General features: G+C 38.5%; 1 protein-coding gene across 3 annotated transcripts in view; it reads right to left on the bottom strand.

Annotated features, from left to right (window-relative positions):
• pkp4 (plakophilin 4) overlaps window positions 1-16,295 on the bottom strand; it is a 44,575-nt gene that overhangs the window by 15,732 nt on the left and 12,548 nt on the right. For 2 of the 3 annotated variants that reach the window (XM_079840090.1, XM_079840091.1), the window contains 7 exons: window positions 13,312-13,346; window positions 12,268-12,384; window positions 7,725-7,921; window positions 5,803-6,235; window positions 1,263-1,421; window positions 935-1,145; window positions 358-490 (listed from right to left, as the gene is read on the bottom strand). In XM_079840090.1, the coding sequence (XP_079696216.1) occupies window positions 358-490; window positions 935-1,145; window positions 1,263-1,421; window positions 5,803-6,235; window positions 7,725-7,921; window positions 12,268-12,384; window positions 13,312-13,346 (1,285 nt within the window). Of the gene's footprint in view, window positions 1-357; window positions 491-934; window positions 1,146-1,262; window positions 1,422-5,802; window positions 6,236-7,390; window positions 7,447-7,724; window positions 7,922-12,267; window positions 12,385-13,311; window positions 13,347-16,295 lie in introns of those variants that run through there. The other variant, XM_079840092.1, reaches the window with a different exon arrangement.

Here is a 16,295-nt window from a genome sequence, read left to right as displayed (position 1 = left end):
CATTTGAAATCATTATAAATGTTTTTACAGTCACTGTGATAAAATTAACGTGTTTTTCATTAAATTAACATTTTCATTTTTGAACAGCAGTGAAAACCTTTCAAAATTGCAGTTATTATAAATAAAGATGCCTCATCCTGCACTACACAGATTTATGTCCAAGATGTTTGTCCAAATAAATGTACATAAAGCAACTAAATAATGCTTTATTATATTCTTATTGGTTATAAGTCAGCTCTGTTTGAGAACAACAGAAGACATAAATGGGAAGTGCCTATTTGCCTAGTGTGTGTGTGTGTGTGTGTGTGTGTGTGTGTGTGTGTGTGTGTGTGTGTGTGTGTGTGTGTGTGACCATACCTCTGCCTTTATGCGGTTATCTCCGTAGCAGAGGTGCTGTATGTACGCTGCAGCATTGGCCTGGACAGAAGGGAAATGATGCTGCAGCATCCGAATCACCTCTGGCAGCTCGGGATCTCTCCAGGCAAACTCCCTAACACCCCGCAGAGGCATACAGAATACATATGTCATACAAATATGAAAAAGACAAATCCCAAATTGACAAATGAATGTTTACAGATTTGAATAAAATATTCCAATCTTTTCACTCATAATACAAGTGTTTACACTAGGTAACTAAATACATAAAAATCAGTCCAGCTTCATGCACTGCAAATGTGAATGAACACTCATGCGATTTTGTCAAACTCTGTTCTGTCAGCAAAATAAACATGCCTAGAAAAATGATTACAAAGAGACATAGGCACAAACGTTGTGGAACAAATAAATAAGTAATGCCGAAAAAGGGAAGACATGCTGGGTTTCATTTACAAGCAAATTCTTCATGTTTTAATTGTCAGTGATTTCAAAGCTAGTCCTAAATATTTTCTCTAAGCTCTCTGCAACGTTTGTTGAATCACTTGATTCGGCTTTTCACCTTGGATCTTTGTGAGCACTGTCTATGGAAGGCGAGCGCGTGACAGCGTTGTCGACGGCAGCTGCGTGTCTGTTGTAGTTCGAGTCGGCTTGGTGGTAATGGGCGGGGTGATAGGTGTCAGAGTGCGTTGCCATGGAGCCCATTGAGAATAACCCTCGCTGGAACCTCAGAGTGCTACACTGACTAGTGGTCCTTTGTAAAGTACCAAACCCTGAGTGAGAGAGTTCGCAATACAGACATTATTAAGATTAACACTGTGGACACGTCAGACCTCATTCACTGAGTTTGCAAAGACAGCAGTGGTGCATGAAGGACATTCGGCACATACCTGTATTGTTTCTGGAGATAGCGCTCTGGGAGCCTTGCGTGGGACTCTGGTACAGAGGGTTCTGGAAGGTTCTGTCCTCATAGATTGGTGTGACGTGGCAGTCAGGGGAGCGGGCCTCCTGGCCTAACTGGCTGTTTTGACTATAAGAGGTTTGCAAGCCTAGACGAAGATTAGAGATTCAGTCAGTCAATGTCATGAGTTTATACATCAATAAACAACTGACAAATCCACTCTTTTGATTGGTGTATCCAATCTATAGAATATTTCTCAAAACATTATACTATACTGAAAATATTACAACACACTGCCATAGAAGAACTGATGAAGATTGTGGCATTCACCCTTTTCTTTAATAATTTATAATGGCTTTATTCATTTTTTGTGACGTTCCATTTGGGAGCAGGATTGTTATAATTTGTTGCAGTATGATGTTCATTGTTAGATTTGGTTGTTCTAGTTATTTGATGTTTTGATAGCTGTTTGTTTTTTAGATGTCATTGTTGAAATCATTATGGTACTAAAATGTAAACTTTATGCTTGTAGAAGTTTTGCAATCATGTTGTCTTTCATGTGATGCAATACCCTGATGTGTATACAAGGGCCTACTTGTGAATGGTTTGATTGTCTGATGAAGAGCCATATGGCTCAAAATATCGCTTTTAACCTCTTAAGCTCTGGGACCATTTTTGGTATTTCCACCTGGATTTGGCCTACCCAAATTGAAAAGCTTCCCATACCCACATACAGTAGTCTAAATACACAAAGGAAACCCTCTGAAGTTTAATTTTACGTAAAAAAATTGTATGCTTTTTATGTGTAACATATTACATTTACATAAAAAGGTCATATTCCTCCATTTAGATTAATTTGAATAAATATTGCATACATGATCCAGACAAAAATCTTTTTTCCAGTATTTTCTGGAACTTAGTGGAAACAGCCAAAACTGTCTGCAGGGTGCTAGAGCACACAGGGCCTGAGTTACACACTTTCAAAGCACAACATGTACTTACATGTTTATCACTTTTAGCAGTGTTTTATGTAACTTCAAAGAGTTTCCTGTAAAATGACACCAACATTTTGAATTTAGACCACTGTATGTGGGTATAGGAAGCATTTCAATTTGGGTAGGCCAAATCCAGGCGGAAATGGTACAAGAGTAATTTAGTGTAAATAAATACATTACTTTGTGTAAAACAAATGCCAAAATGATGCATATCCAGAAAGTAGAGACTCTAAGCTTTCAAATGGTACCACATATGAGGTCAGAGCTCCTCCACAGACAATTCAAATTGAAAGTATACATGACCCTGTACAGGGTCCGCAGAGTTTAAGTGCCAACCTTTTCCTTTTCAGTGAACAGTTCTTAAAAGAACAACTTTTTTCTAAGTACGAAGAACATTTGAATCTAAAAAACCTTTTGCGCAATAGAAAGTTTCCATGGATGTTGAAGGTTCTTCATGGAACCATAGATGCCAATAAAGAACCATTATTTTTGCAGCATGAATTTCCATCCAGGATGGTTTGTACAGATTAGGTGCTGATCTAGCTGGTGAAGTTGTTGTTCAACCAATCGTCTGTACAACCAGATATCGGAGAAATAAGATGTACTGCACAAGGCAAATTAATCTCTTAAGTCTTCAACTGGAGATGTAAGTTCTATTCTATAAAAAACTGTTTGCTTTAATTAACCACTCCACTGGATGTTCACACCTTCAGATGTATCTATGAGAGATAATGACCTTGAGCAAGTACGAGGCATATTCAGTAGCAGCTAGATTAAAACAGTTTTTATGCTGAAAGTAGGCACTACGTTGTGTTGCTGTTGGTGACATGAATGTCAATTTGCCTGACACAATCAGAGATACGCATACAATTAATTGTGCAATTTAGACAAATTAGCCAAAGGTCTCTCCCACACATAATTTCATGGCAAACAGGATACAATAGATTTGCTCATGAACGCCTACCCAAAATTGCATACCCAATTACCCAACTCTTGGAGCATAATTACTGAAACTACTGACAAACCAAAATGCTTAAACTGACATTGTAGAGTATGCTCATTAGTGTACAAGTGTTTTAAGAGCTGTAGGGCATGCATTCCCATGCAACCTTGTGAGACTGACATTCAAAACCAGAAGTTTCAATGGCAAACATCTGACCCACAACCTAAGCAGACAAACTTCGATCTCTGCCTTCAAACTACCAGCTGGAAGAGACATTCCAGTCAGTAGACTTATTTGGCCATTGTGAGTTTATCACATTAGCTGATAACCATGCTCACTTGGTCTACAGTGTTAGTTCCTCCTTCTGTCAGTACCAAAATGTATAATTTTCTATGGCTGGGTAAAAATATTGATAATCATTTGAACGATCCTGATACAGATTTTTCAATATCATTCATACTTTAATCGGCTGCATACATTTTTTTTTAGTTCTGCCAAATCTGAATCTTCAGCGCCACGGCAAAGAATGAGTGTGAATGTGAGTTTGCAGCCTGTATTGAATGTGATGCAATAAAAGGACAGTCTATTATGAATCAATGGCTAGAAAGGTCTTTGCAGGCTGCATGCAAAAACAATGTAACCAGTGTAAACAAATGACTCTTATGATTCAGTTCTTTTAGTGAATCAAAAACATACAGCGTGACCAGTGGTGCCTGATCCCTGAAACAAATGACTAAAATGGTCCTTTTCATGAATTTCTAAAAGACAAGTTAACAATTTGAATCAGTCTGAAAGACTGCAATGCTGTATAATTTACAGAACTTGGAGAGAGATGTAAAGCAAATTGGGCAATATGCTATCTAAATGAATAAGAATCCAATTAAATCTGAAAAGCTTGTGAATCAGAATCTTGATACCATGGTAAAGAATGATTACCATATGCAAATACTATAAAATGTACATAGTACTCCAAGGAGCTTAAAGGAATACAGTACCATGGTACTGAGCTTCATGTCCAAAAGAACAAGGAAATATCCCTATTCGGCCTTTAAACAGTGACTGAACGTTGAGTCAGTGTAACATTAGCATAGAAATGCCTCAATTGGGTTTTCACAGAATTTTTTTTCACATGTCAATCAGACACTGGCAATATCATACAGCAAACTGTGAAGCGAACAAAGCAGCACAGCTCGCTGGCTTGGAACAGCCATACAGAATTCAGTGAGTTTGTCTTTCATAAATTTCTAATCACTTCATACATCTCCAAATTCAACAATAGTTCTTTCTGAAAGGCCTGGAGTTAAAAGCTTCGTTTTCAAAAGGTTTTACATCACGCATGATCTACAGAGAAATAGGGCCTAAATGGGGCAGTGGGGCACATCTGAGGAAGTATCCCATAGAGTCAAAATGTGAGATTATCATCAGAATAATCCTACAAAACACTAGAGCACACGAGCATAAGCATAAAGACGTGCACCCGCACACACACACAGTCAATATCCATGCAGCTCCAGTTTCATGTGGACGTTTATTGCAAATGGAATTGAGACTAATACAATTTTGAAACAATATACTATACAGGCCCTATATTAATGCATCTCAGCACATTTGATTCACAAACTTGTATGCACGCACAGCATCATAATCGGAGGGTTATGATCATTTGGGTAGGAGCAATTACGAGAATCATTTTTTGCACTTTTATGAGAACCAATTTGTGTCAGTCTCCCTGCGGCTCCCCACCAAGACCATCAACATGTACAGAGTCATCTTTTGACCCATTTATATTGAGAGATGTGTTAAGTTTTCTTCCTGTGGCTCTCGTAATTTTAACAGACAGTATACATCATAGATTAAACTGAAAAAATGCTTATTTATTCACATTTTAATAAAAATGCTAAATTATTCACATTTCTTTCCATGTTTTGAAAATTCACATCATGAGGGGATTTTCAGGAAAGAAATACCTTCTTAAGCTTCGGAAGATTTTATAATCCAAACCAAACACGCATACAAACACAGATAAGTGACAGCATTACTAATCCTTGTATAATATAATGCATATACAACGCTAAGAAAGTTTCACACATATCAAATCTGTGTCCTTAAATCCGTGACTTTTCAAGAGTGGTGTACAAATTGTGTTTGAGAGTTCTGGCATGGTCAGGATGGAAGAGAAAATCGTTTTATGGATTTAAACTTTATGGAATAAGAAATTTAGAAAATCATTGGTTGCTACAATTTTTGAAAGAAGTCTCTTATGGTCAACATTTATTTAAAAAAAATACAGTAACATTGTATAATGTAATTTATTCCTGTGATGTAATTTTATCTTATGCTCAAGAAATATTTCTAATTAGTATCACAATTGAAAAAAATAATAATGCTTATATGATGCATTTATTCAGGATTGTTTGAAGAACAGAGTTCAAAATAACAGCATTATTTGAAATTGATTTTTTTTGTAACAATGTAAAAGTCTTGTCACCTTTGACAAAAGAACAAATAAACCCCAAACCTTTTAGAAGTAGTGTAATTTAAAACAACTCCTAACCTTAACAATAACTGTAAATCAGGATAGTTTTACCCACCTGTAAGGCTATCTGGTCTTGAAAGAACCATCCTCTCAAAGATGTCATAGGCCCGAGAACCAAAAGAAGAGTGAGTGCTCTCATATGCACGTGCATCATGCTTTCCCAGGGTTCCGTACTGCTGAGGCTGAGCGGTCATACCGGCCCGCAGGAGTGTTGGCGACCCAGACTCTGACCCTGTCCCGTTTCCATGCCGTCCCAAGTAGCTGGAGTGTACTGGTTCAGAGGCGTGGCTGGAGGAAGGAGGCAAGGTGGTGCCGGGAAATATGCTAGGTAGAGGACGGGGCTCTGAGACTATGGGCGAGCCATAGGGGCTTCCAAGAGAAGTACGCAGAGGCTGGCGAGTCGCAGGCGGGGACGGGGTGTAGAGTGGGGATGGAGCACGAGAGGGAACAGAACTCACACGCCTCATGACACGCCCACTGCTGCCCACCTAAGAAACATATTACAAACAAACACTATAACCATCATGCATACAAACTACACTCTGATAATACGGTTATAACCAAAATATTCAAAATCATTTCATTCATAACAATACTTTAAGACAAATCAGGCATGTGATCAGCTAAGGACAAAATTTGCCTCAAAATTAAAGGGTTTGTTTACACAAAAATGAAAATTCTGTCATCAACTACTCACTCTCATTTTGTTCCAAACCCATAAGACTTTCAAATCTGATGTATTTCTGTCCCTCCATTAAAGTCTATTCACCCAAAACTCAGATGCTTCAAAAAAACGTTCATAAAGAGATAACAAAATAAATCCATATAAATCAAGCAGTTTAATCCAAGTCTTTTGAAGAGACAAATAAGATCTTTTCATTAACGTTTTGAATGTCAGAGAACAGGCGGATAGACTTTCAATTGAGGTACATAAATATCTCAGAACATCATCTTTTGTGATCCGAAATGAACGAAACTCTTATGGGTTTGGAACGACATAAGAGTGAGAAATTGATGACAGAATTTAAGCACGAAACTAAATCTTGAGGAATGGTCATACAACAGAACAAATTCAAACCAATAATGATAAGAACCACCTACACACAAAAATATTTAAAGCTTTTAGAACTCATTCATAAAAATATGTTGTTTAATATAGTTAATAATATGTAAATATACTATATTCAATAAAAATATAGATATATATTTGGTTATTTAAATTATTTTATTTTACAGAACAGTAAAATTACAACAATACTCATGTATGGCTTGTCTTAACGCTCTGCTTTCAAAAGTTGAACCATAGAGCTTTTATTTTGGCGACAAGCAACAGGAAGTTCTTAACGCTTCTCTTTTGTTGACAATAAATGAATATCATTACAAATCTGCCAATATGATTGGCGCAAGTTGCGTTTTCAAATGCGAGTTATAAACGACCCAAACGCAGAAAACTTTCAGAGAAACGTGGAGGAGCATTTACTGCGACCCGAGGCACTCTGAAAACACCGGAAACATACAGACAAACAGGGCACCGCGCTGAAACATGCAAACTATATATCTCTGTAAACCACAGCCTTTGCCATTCAATAATCGCACCGACTGGCGAGAAAACCCGTTTTGTATTCTATATAACTTGAACTTACTAGCATTTGCCGCTTGGCGAGTGTTAATTTTGATCCTGCCTGATATGCAGTGTCCCGCATACAGCCCCTAGATGGCGCCGCTGGCTCCCACAGTGCGGTCGGAAGCATTCCGGGAAAGAAAAGTATTCGAAAACGCAGCATTTCCCAGTGTTTAGTTTGTTTAAGGCTATTTCGCGATTCACGTGCGTCATACTTCTCAAGTCGGAAAATGCGGATATACGTATAAATACGGAAACATTGCACCCCGATCAAATAGCATTCAGAACTAATGACACTCGAAAAGGCGAAAATAACATGCAAAGTTAAATTAAGCAATGTATTAGTGTGTTTATACCTGTGCTGAGGCCTGTCCTTCAGCCCTAGAACTCATGGCAAAGGTGGGGCTCCCACTGGGGGCGGAGCTTGTCGACTGGGACCTCCCTTCGGATCGTCTGGGCGTCACTGTGTTACTATAGTAACCACTCACCTCCTGATATCCACTATCCGAATATGAATTCATTTGAGTCGAGCTGCGCGAGTTTGCCGCAGACCCTGAGCAAAGGACACAGCAAGAAAAAGGCAACCCAGAAAAATAATGAGATAGATCAAAGATTTTCTGTTCGGAAATGATAAAACATTCGTGTTTGAACTTTGGATTGCTAGGTTAAATACGACTTAAGCTCTATTAATAGAATCTGTGGCCAGTTGTCGATTAACGTTACCACAGGAAATAATGACGACTCGTCCACCACTTTGTAAAAATGAATGAGAAACATATACTGCTTGTACTAAGTCAATACTAGAATTAAACATGTTGTACCAGTTTTACTGTAGTATCAGTCATGTGTGCATTTGACCGTTCTTATGCAGTTGCATTATGTAAACAGTTATGTCTCATGTTCATGTAAACAGGGAATATAACTGTTAACAGACAAACAGGGCACCGCGCTGAAACATGCAAACTATATATAGTTTGCATGGGCATATATGTCTTTGCCATATGTTAAAGGCGTGGACATATAAAACACATATTTATATGGCTGGTTAAAGGTTTCATAAGAGTTATTTGGCTAGCATTAGCATCGCTATTCTTCGTGTAACGTTAGCGATGCTACAACGGTGTTAGAGGCTGCACTGCCATCTATCGACGTGGTTCAACACGATCTCTAACTAAGTTTATGTAAATTACACGGATACTTGCGAGTTTTAGAGAGTGGTCTACACAATAATTGATTCCCTTACCCGTCCAAAAATGTAATATTTCCATCTTGTGTACGCCGTATTAATGTTTACGCTCGTTTTTTGTCTTTGTCAGTCTTCTTCAGTCGTACAGGTACGGATTCTCCTGTTACACTGTAATAACCGTGTTCCATTGTTTAATTTTCGCTTTCGTGTCACCAAACTACGCGACTAGTGTAGCCACAGGGCGACAGCCAATGAGCGCGAGGATGCTCTCCGACGGTTACTGTAACACCGCGAACCACTACATTTCAACATAGCGAAATCGACAGGGGTGGCCCGCACCGCACCGCACCATGTATGATTAAAACACTTTTTATATAAAGCTATTATGAGTACAGTCTTCATCTCATGTGTACGTACGTCATTTAGTTGGCTTTTCACAAAAAATAAAACTGATTTATATAACTTTTAAAATTGGCACCAAACTACTTAATGCACCTTTAAAATTAATCAAACATTTGCAAGAAAATCGCTGCTCATTTGTACTTTAAAACAGACTGTTTAGTCAAATAATTAATTGAAAATATTGAACAGTAATATTTACCTACGGTAATTGAAAAATAATTGAAAGCTGCAGGCCATTGTTTTAATTTAAAGAGCACCTATCATGGAATTTTGAAATGTACCTTTCATGTAGTGTGTAACATAGATCTAAGTGAACAAAAACATCCTGCATAGTTTGAAATATGACAGTGCACCGTATATATAGTTATTTTCTTTCAAAAGTAAGAGTCGACTCTGAGTCATTTTTAAGAATCGTTAGAAGACCGAAGCTTTTTCTCTGACTAGATGACGTCAACTTGTCAAGTTATTTGAATACGATACGCCCACTTATTGCGCTCCAAGACGCCAGTGAAAACTAGAAAACATCATGGCGACGAGACGCTGTGTTCTGAAGTGCGACTCAAAAGCAAACTTTTTTCATCTGCCCAAGGATGAGCATTTGAAGACTAAGTGGCTTGAAGACAAACCATACATCGTCGCGATTGAGTGTTTATTAGTCGTCAAATGTATGTTTTGCGATCTCAGGAAGCTTTTATTATGGACTTCTATTATGGCACATGGTATCTTCTTCGTCTGTCTGTACATGGACTACATGTGCACAGAGCGCCCTCCGGCTGCCAGTATGAATTGAAAACAACACATAAGAGACTCAATCGCTCATGATTAGGCTATATCTGCGCATTTTGAGGAAGTATTGAATAAAAAATACTCCTCTGTTTAGAAATTTGACACAGACATATGAGAATCTATCAATATGTCTCCTCATCTGCACACTTTTGAACTAAAAGCCCTGAGGGATGTTGATTTGTCGCGAGTCTTCGTGAGGAGAATAGAGGAGTTTTTTTATGAATGAGATCAGCTGAGGCTCATATTACAATCAAACGGTACAGACGCGGTTTTCATATTCATAACTCTTGACACATATTAACAAATTCCTGTCACTATAAGACTTTGATGGGCGTTCCGTTTCCGAAAATATCTGCACAGACTATACCAATCACAACTGACTGGGTCATCGGACCAATCACCGCAGATTAGCGTCATGTAAAGGCGGGGGTTTTGAAAAGTGAATCACTAAAGGAATCATTTGAGAATCGCTGTCAAAACAGGTAAAAATAAATGCATATTATAAGAAAACGAAAGTCTTTTTTGTCATTGCATGTATGCAAAACTGTTGTTGGCGACTTCTAAAACAACATTTGGAACATTTTAAATGCCAAGATAGGTGCTCTTTAATTAGTTAATATTGATAGTCATGTTTAAATATTAAAACAAAGCTCTAGCGTGTGTAATGCTCTTAAAGTAGCCTACTAGGTTAGCTGGCTCTGTCAAAAAAAATCGCATTATTTTAAGTATAACCATAAAACTTAAACATTGGAAGTGTTTCCTGGCCAAACAGCAGCCATACCATGGTGCAATGATGCCATGCTACTGGATGTAATAGTATTTACACAGTACTCTAGTCCAAAGTATCTTAAAGAATGCCATGGTACACCTTGCCATGCAATGCCCCTCCAATCTTTCAACCAGCTAAAAAAAAGTAAACCTGGTTACCTCTGCTTGACATGCTGTATGAACAGTAAAACATCAACTTCAGTATTACATCAGTAACACATAACCAGACTTGCATCCAAGTCCGCCTCAAAAGGATAATTAGCTTACGAAATGTAAGTGCATACCAGCTAGGTTTCCACTGTAGATGCATTAACACTTTTTACTTTCACTAAGCATAATAATAATATGAAGTGTTTCTTGAGTACCAAATCAGCACATTAGAAAGATTTCTGAAAGGGTTAGTCCACCAAAAAATTTCTGTCATTATTTACTCACCCTCATGTCCTCCCAAACCCGTAAAACCTTCGTTCGTCTTCAGAACACAAATTAAAATGGATGAAATCCGAGAGGTTTCTGAACTATCGACGTGGTTCAACACAATCTCCAAGTTTATGTAAATTACACAGATACTTGCGAGTTTTAGAGAGCGGTCTACACAATAATTGATTCCCCTACCTGTCCAAAAATGTAAGTAGCAACATCATTGCAACATTCAAGGCCCAGAAAGGTAGTAAAGACATTGTTAAAATAGTCCATGCGACTACAGTGGTTCAATCTGGTTCAATGTTACGAAGCAACAAAAATATTTTGTGTGCACAAAAATAACAACTTTATTCAATAATCTCTTCCCTGTCACTTTCTTGAACCACTGTATTCTCGTGGACTATTTTAACAATGTTTTACTTCCTTTGAAAGTTGCAATGATGTTGCTGCCTATGGATGGTTCAGAAAACTCTCGGATTTCTTCAAAATTATCTTAATTTGTGTTCCGAAGATGAACGAAGGTCTTATGGGTTTGGAATGACATGAGGGTGAGTAATTAATGACATACATTTCATTTTTGGGTGAACTAACCCTTGAAGGGTCATGTGACATTGAAGACTGGAGTAATATATCACAGGAATATATCAAATGTTAAAATTTATTAAAACAGAAAGCAGTTAATTAAAAAATAAAATATTTTACAAAATTATAACTTTTACTGTATTTTTGATCAAATAAATGCAGCATTGGTGAGCATACAATACTTCTTTCAAAGACATAAAAAAAACAACATTGGCTGCATCTAAAATCACATACTACAGTATATAGCAGGCGAAAACAGTGTGTGACAAAAGAAAGAAGTATGTCCAAATTCACAGTACTCATAAAACACTAGGCAAAAAGTACCAGGATTACCTACTTCTTCCGGCGAGATTCTGAATTGTGCATACGATGGACACTTTACTATCCCATGAGGCCACAGGAGAGGATTTATGAATGGCAGTGAAGCGACGCATAATGACAGCATGGCGAATGTTGTACATTCATACTACACACACTCATACTATATAGAGCATACTTTTTTAACAGTCGTGAAGTAATTACTTATTCAAAATAAGTACCTACTAAAGAGTATGCGGTTTCGGTCGCAACCACTGTTTTCTGTGGTAATCAACAGCAGGCCACAGACGCTACAGAAGCAGGCCACAGATGCTGCCCATAGATCTTTAGTTGTATTTAACTTGTAATATTCCATTAAGGCATCAGTAGGAGTATAAATTGTTCACATAGAGGTAGCAAAAAGCAATATGGAGTGTGAATGAACAGACCCTCACTTTCACGCAGGGAGATCTGTTCCAATTCAGGGGAGTAAAGTGGCCCCTGACCTCTGACCCCAAATGTGGGCGAGGGGCAACCATCCGACGGCTTAGACACACCTGCACCTGAGGATTCTGATTACCAAAGGGTTAACACACTGTGAGCGGGTTTAATCAAGATACAGTTACCTTCATCCCTAGACATACTTAAAGGGAGCATTAAGCTCAAATGTTCCATCATTCACCCAATTTTAAAGACACTGACAGATGATTTAAAATGCTTTCAGTCATTTTGACAGATAAAAAAATAAGGTCTCTTATCTATTGTTTCCCTGCTTGAAAAACATTCTCACAGTAAAGGGCGATAACAGGATTTAAGAAAAAGTTAGAAAAGTTTTAGCAGCTCTGTGATAATAGACCATGAGAGACACGAGTGAGGATTAGGGACGGAAAGAGATTCCAAGTGTAGTTCAGTGGAATAAATCATGGGATGTTGTTCATTATGTTGGGTGGTCAGATCACAAGACCTCAGTGTTGTCTTTTTCAGAGCAGAAGAAAAAGAAAAAGTCCAGAAACCACAACAACACAGTTTTTGTGATTAAAAATACCAAGGATTACAATATTATACTGAGCAATAATGTAAACTGGACATTTGAAATGACATGTTTTGGTGACTGAAGTAATAAATTCATCATCCATGACTTTAGTTATATTATTATTTATAAATGGAGCTTGACTATACTGATTATTTTTAAGGCAACTTTAGGATACTGTAACTAAAAAAACACAATACACAATACATTGTGATATTAGAGAAGAGAACACAATACATTGTGATATTAGAGAAGAGAGTTTAGGTAGGTTCAATTCACCAAATTTAGTATAAAGGTCCTCTAAATGTCCTCAACCAGCTCAACCATCTAATAGTCAGTGTTCCAAGCTAGACTATGTGATTTGTGCTGTACGTACCGCAGTGCTGTCTAAAATGTCAGAGTTATGCTTACTATTTACAACAGGTGACAAAGGAAAATAGCAAGCAGGAAGAGAAATAGACAAAAATACCTGCAGATCTCCACAGAAGAGACTTCTCAGAGGAGCTGGAAAAAAAGGAAGACATGAGAAAAGATGAAATGAAAGGAGAACAAAGACATACACAACACACCTGGGGCATTTAATGAAATGAGTGCTTTTTTCAGTTGCGTAAGTAAAAAAAGATTTTAAAAGAATCTAACAGGCCAATATTGTGTTTAAGTGTTAATAAAGGGTGCCATCTCAAGCATAATAAATTAATTTTAATATAGTATAATTATGCCTTTAGAAAAGTAACAGTGTTGACATTTTTACAATTCAGTTTGACATCTTGTGCTCAAGGTTATGAAGCTACAAAAATGTTTATTAGACAATTTTATACAGATTTTTCTGCAAGTTCATTCAGTAGTCCTTCAGCTACGGATTCTCCCATTGTCTCTGCTGGTAAAACATGATAATAAGTGTGTTCCATTGTCTAATTTTTACGCTTCACATCTCCAAACAACACTACACTACTAGTGTATCTACAGAGGCAGTAGCCAATTGGCGTGAGGATTCTCTTTGACGTTCACTGAAACACCACGGATCACGTCATTTCAGCATGGAAAAATACAGTGAGGTGAGTGAACCGCACCATACATAATTAAACACTTTTTTTTATAGAAAACTATTATGAGTACAGACTTCATCTCATGTGATTTTTACACCATTTAGATGACTCTTCACAAAAACACAATTTATTTATTGAAGTGTAAAACCCTTACTATTGTGCTTTTTTGGATATTACCTTTCATGTAGTGTGTAATATAGCTGTTTGTGAATGTAAATGGTTTTAAAGGTCAAAGTGCATGATAAATGGATCTATTGTCTCCCAAAAGAAAGAACCGATTCTGAACTACTGTACCTGAAATGAGCCATCTCTAACTTCAGTCTTACTTCCTGCACAAAATGCTCTTCATTGGCTGCCCAAGATTAATGTCAACTGTAATTATAGCCGAGGCCTGGAAGAATTCGGTTTGTGTTGTCGACATATCGAGAACATGCTGTTTTCTGCGCTGTAAAAGCAAATCCACTTTGCACGCATTTGGCTGAGGACTCGAATTGATACAGTAAAACCGGTGTCATCGTTACTGTTCATATCACTGTATCACTCCTCCGGAAGCCAAAGTAGCTGAAATTCATATATGGTAATGAGCGTTTTGTTTCTGATCCGCTGTAAGACCAATCACAACAGACTGGACCATCTGACCAATGAGAGCAGAGCAGGCTTTTGAACCGTCCTTTATCGAACCGTTTAGAGACACTGTGAGAATAGAGATTATGCTGTAATGTATATTATGAGACAATTAAAGTGTTTTTGACATAACCTATTCCAGGAGACCTCCAAAACAAAAGATTTGTAACCTTTAAAATAAATATATACCGTGTATATATATATATATATATATATATACACGATCAGGCATAACATTGTGACAGGTGAAATCCACTGATTATCTCTTCATCACAGCACCTGTTAGTGGGTGGGATATATTAGGGAGCAAGTGAACATTTTGTCCTCAAAGTTAATGTGTTAGAAGCGCAAGACAAAGGATTTGAGTGAGTTTGACAATGGCCAAGATGTGATGGTTAGACGACTGGGTCAGAGAATCTCCAAAACTGCAGCTCTTGTGGGGTATTCCCGGTCTGCAGTGGTCAGTATCTATCAAAAGTAGCCTGGATGCCAGCCAAACTTAGCCCCGCCCACAACATTTGAGCTATGCAGTTCGGTCTGGACTTGATCCGTAGAGGAGTAATTATGCCCGAACAGAAACTGTTCAGACCAATGAAATTGTCAGGGCGGGCTTTAGACGATGATGGACAGATGATAAACTGTAACGTAATCATGCACGTAACCAAAGAGCGCTTGGGTTGAATTCGTTCTAATCCTAAACGGAGAACTTGTTCGTATATGCATTCACCCTTACTATTTCTCTCAGAAATGATAATCGTGTTGGTAAGTACTCTGTGTATCCTTAAAAACACCGGCAAAGATCGTTTACACTCATCTTACTTATTCCAGCATGCGTGCAGACAGGGTTGGCAAGTTTTTACAACAAAACCTGCCCAATTGCTACTCAAAACTAGCCAAAAACAAGCCCAATAGCTTACCGGGGGGGTTCGCATTCCTGGGTCTGTATAGCACATAATTGGGGTCGCTTCAACCTGCGGACTTGGCAACACAGTGCAGTTGAGTTCTGTTGACATTTGACTACTAATGTTATGCGTCGCTCCGTTGCTCTGATTGGTTGTAGGTCTATTCAATTGAGGTCTTCCCTGGTTTGGTTGAAACACGCCCCATAATCACAGCCCAACAGAGCAGTATCAGACTCATATTCTGACTAGAATTGAGTATGACGACGTCAGGCTATATCAAAAGCGGTCCAAGGAAGGAACAGTGGTGAACCGGCGACAGGGTCATGGGCGGCCAAGGCTCATTGATGCACGTGAGGAGCGAAAGCTGGCCCGTGTGGTCCGATCAAACAGACGAGCTACTGTAGCTCAAATTGCTCAAGAAGTTAATGCTGGTTCTGATAGAAAGGTGTCAGAATACACAGTGCATCGCAGTTTGTTGCGTATGGGGCTGCATAGGTGCAGACCAGTCAGGATGCCCAAGCTGACCCCTGTCCACCGCCGAAAGCACCAACAGTGGGCACGTGAGCATCAGAACTGGACCAACTGGAGCAATGGAAGAAGGTGGCCTAGTCTGATGAATCACGTTTTCTTTTACATCATGTGGATGACCGGATGCATGTGCATCGCTTACTTGAAGAACACGTGGCACCAGAATGCACTATGGGAAGAAGGCAAGCTGGCGGAGGCAGTGTGTTGGGCAATGTTCTGCTGGGAAACCTTGGGTCCTGCCATCCATGTGGATGTTACTTTGACACATACCATCTACCTAAGCATTGTTGCAGACCATGTTCACCCTTTCATGGAAACGGTGTTCCCAGGTGGCAGTGGCCTCTTTCCGCAGG

The sequence above is a fragment of the Gobio gobio genome, assembly GCF_949357685.1.
Source record: "Gobio gobio genome assembly, chromosome: 17".
In the NCBI taxonomy this organism is placed as follows: domain Eukaryota; kingdom Metazoa; phylum Chordata; class Actinopteri; order Cypriniformes; family Gobionidae; genus Gobio; species Gobio gobio.
This window is presented reverse-complemented; position numbering and strand designations above follow the sequence as displayed.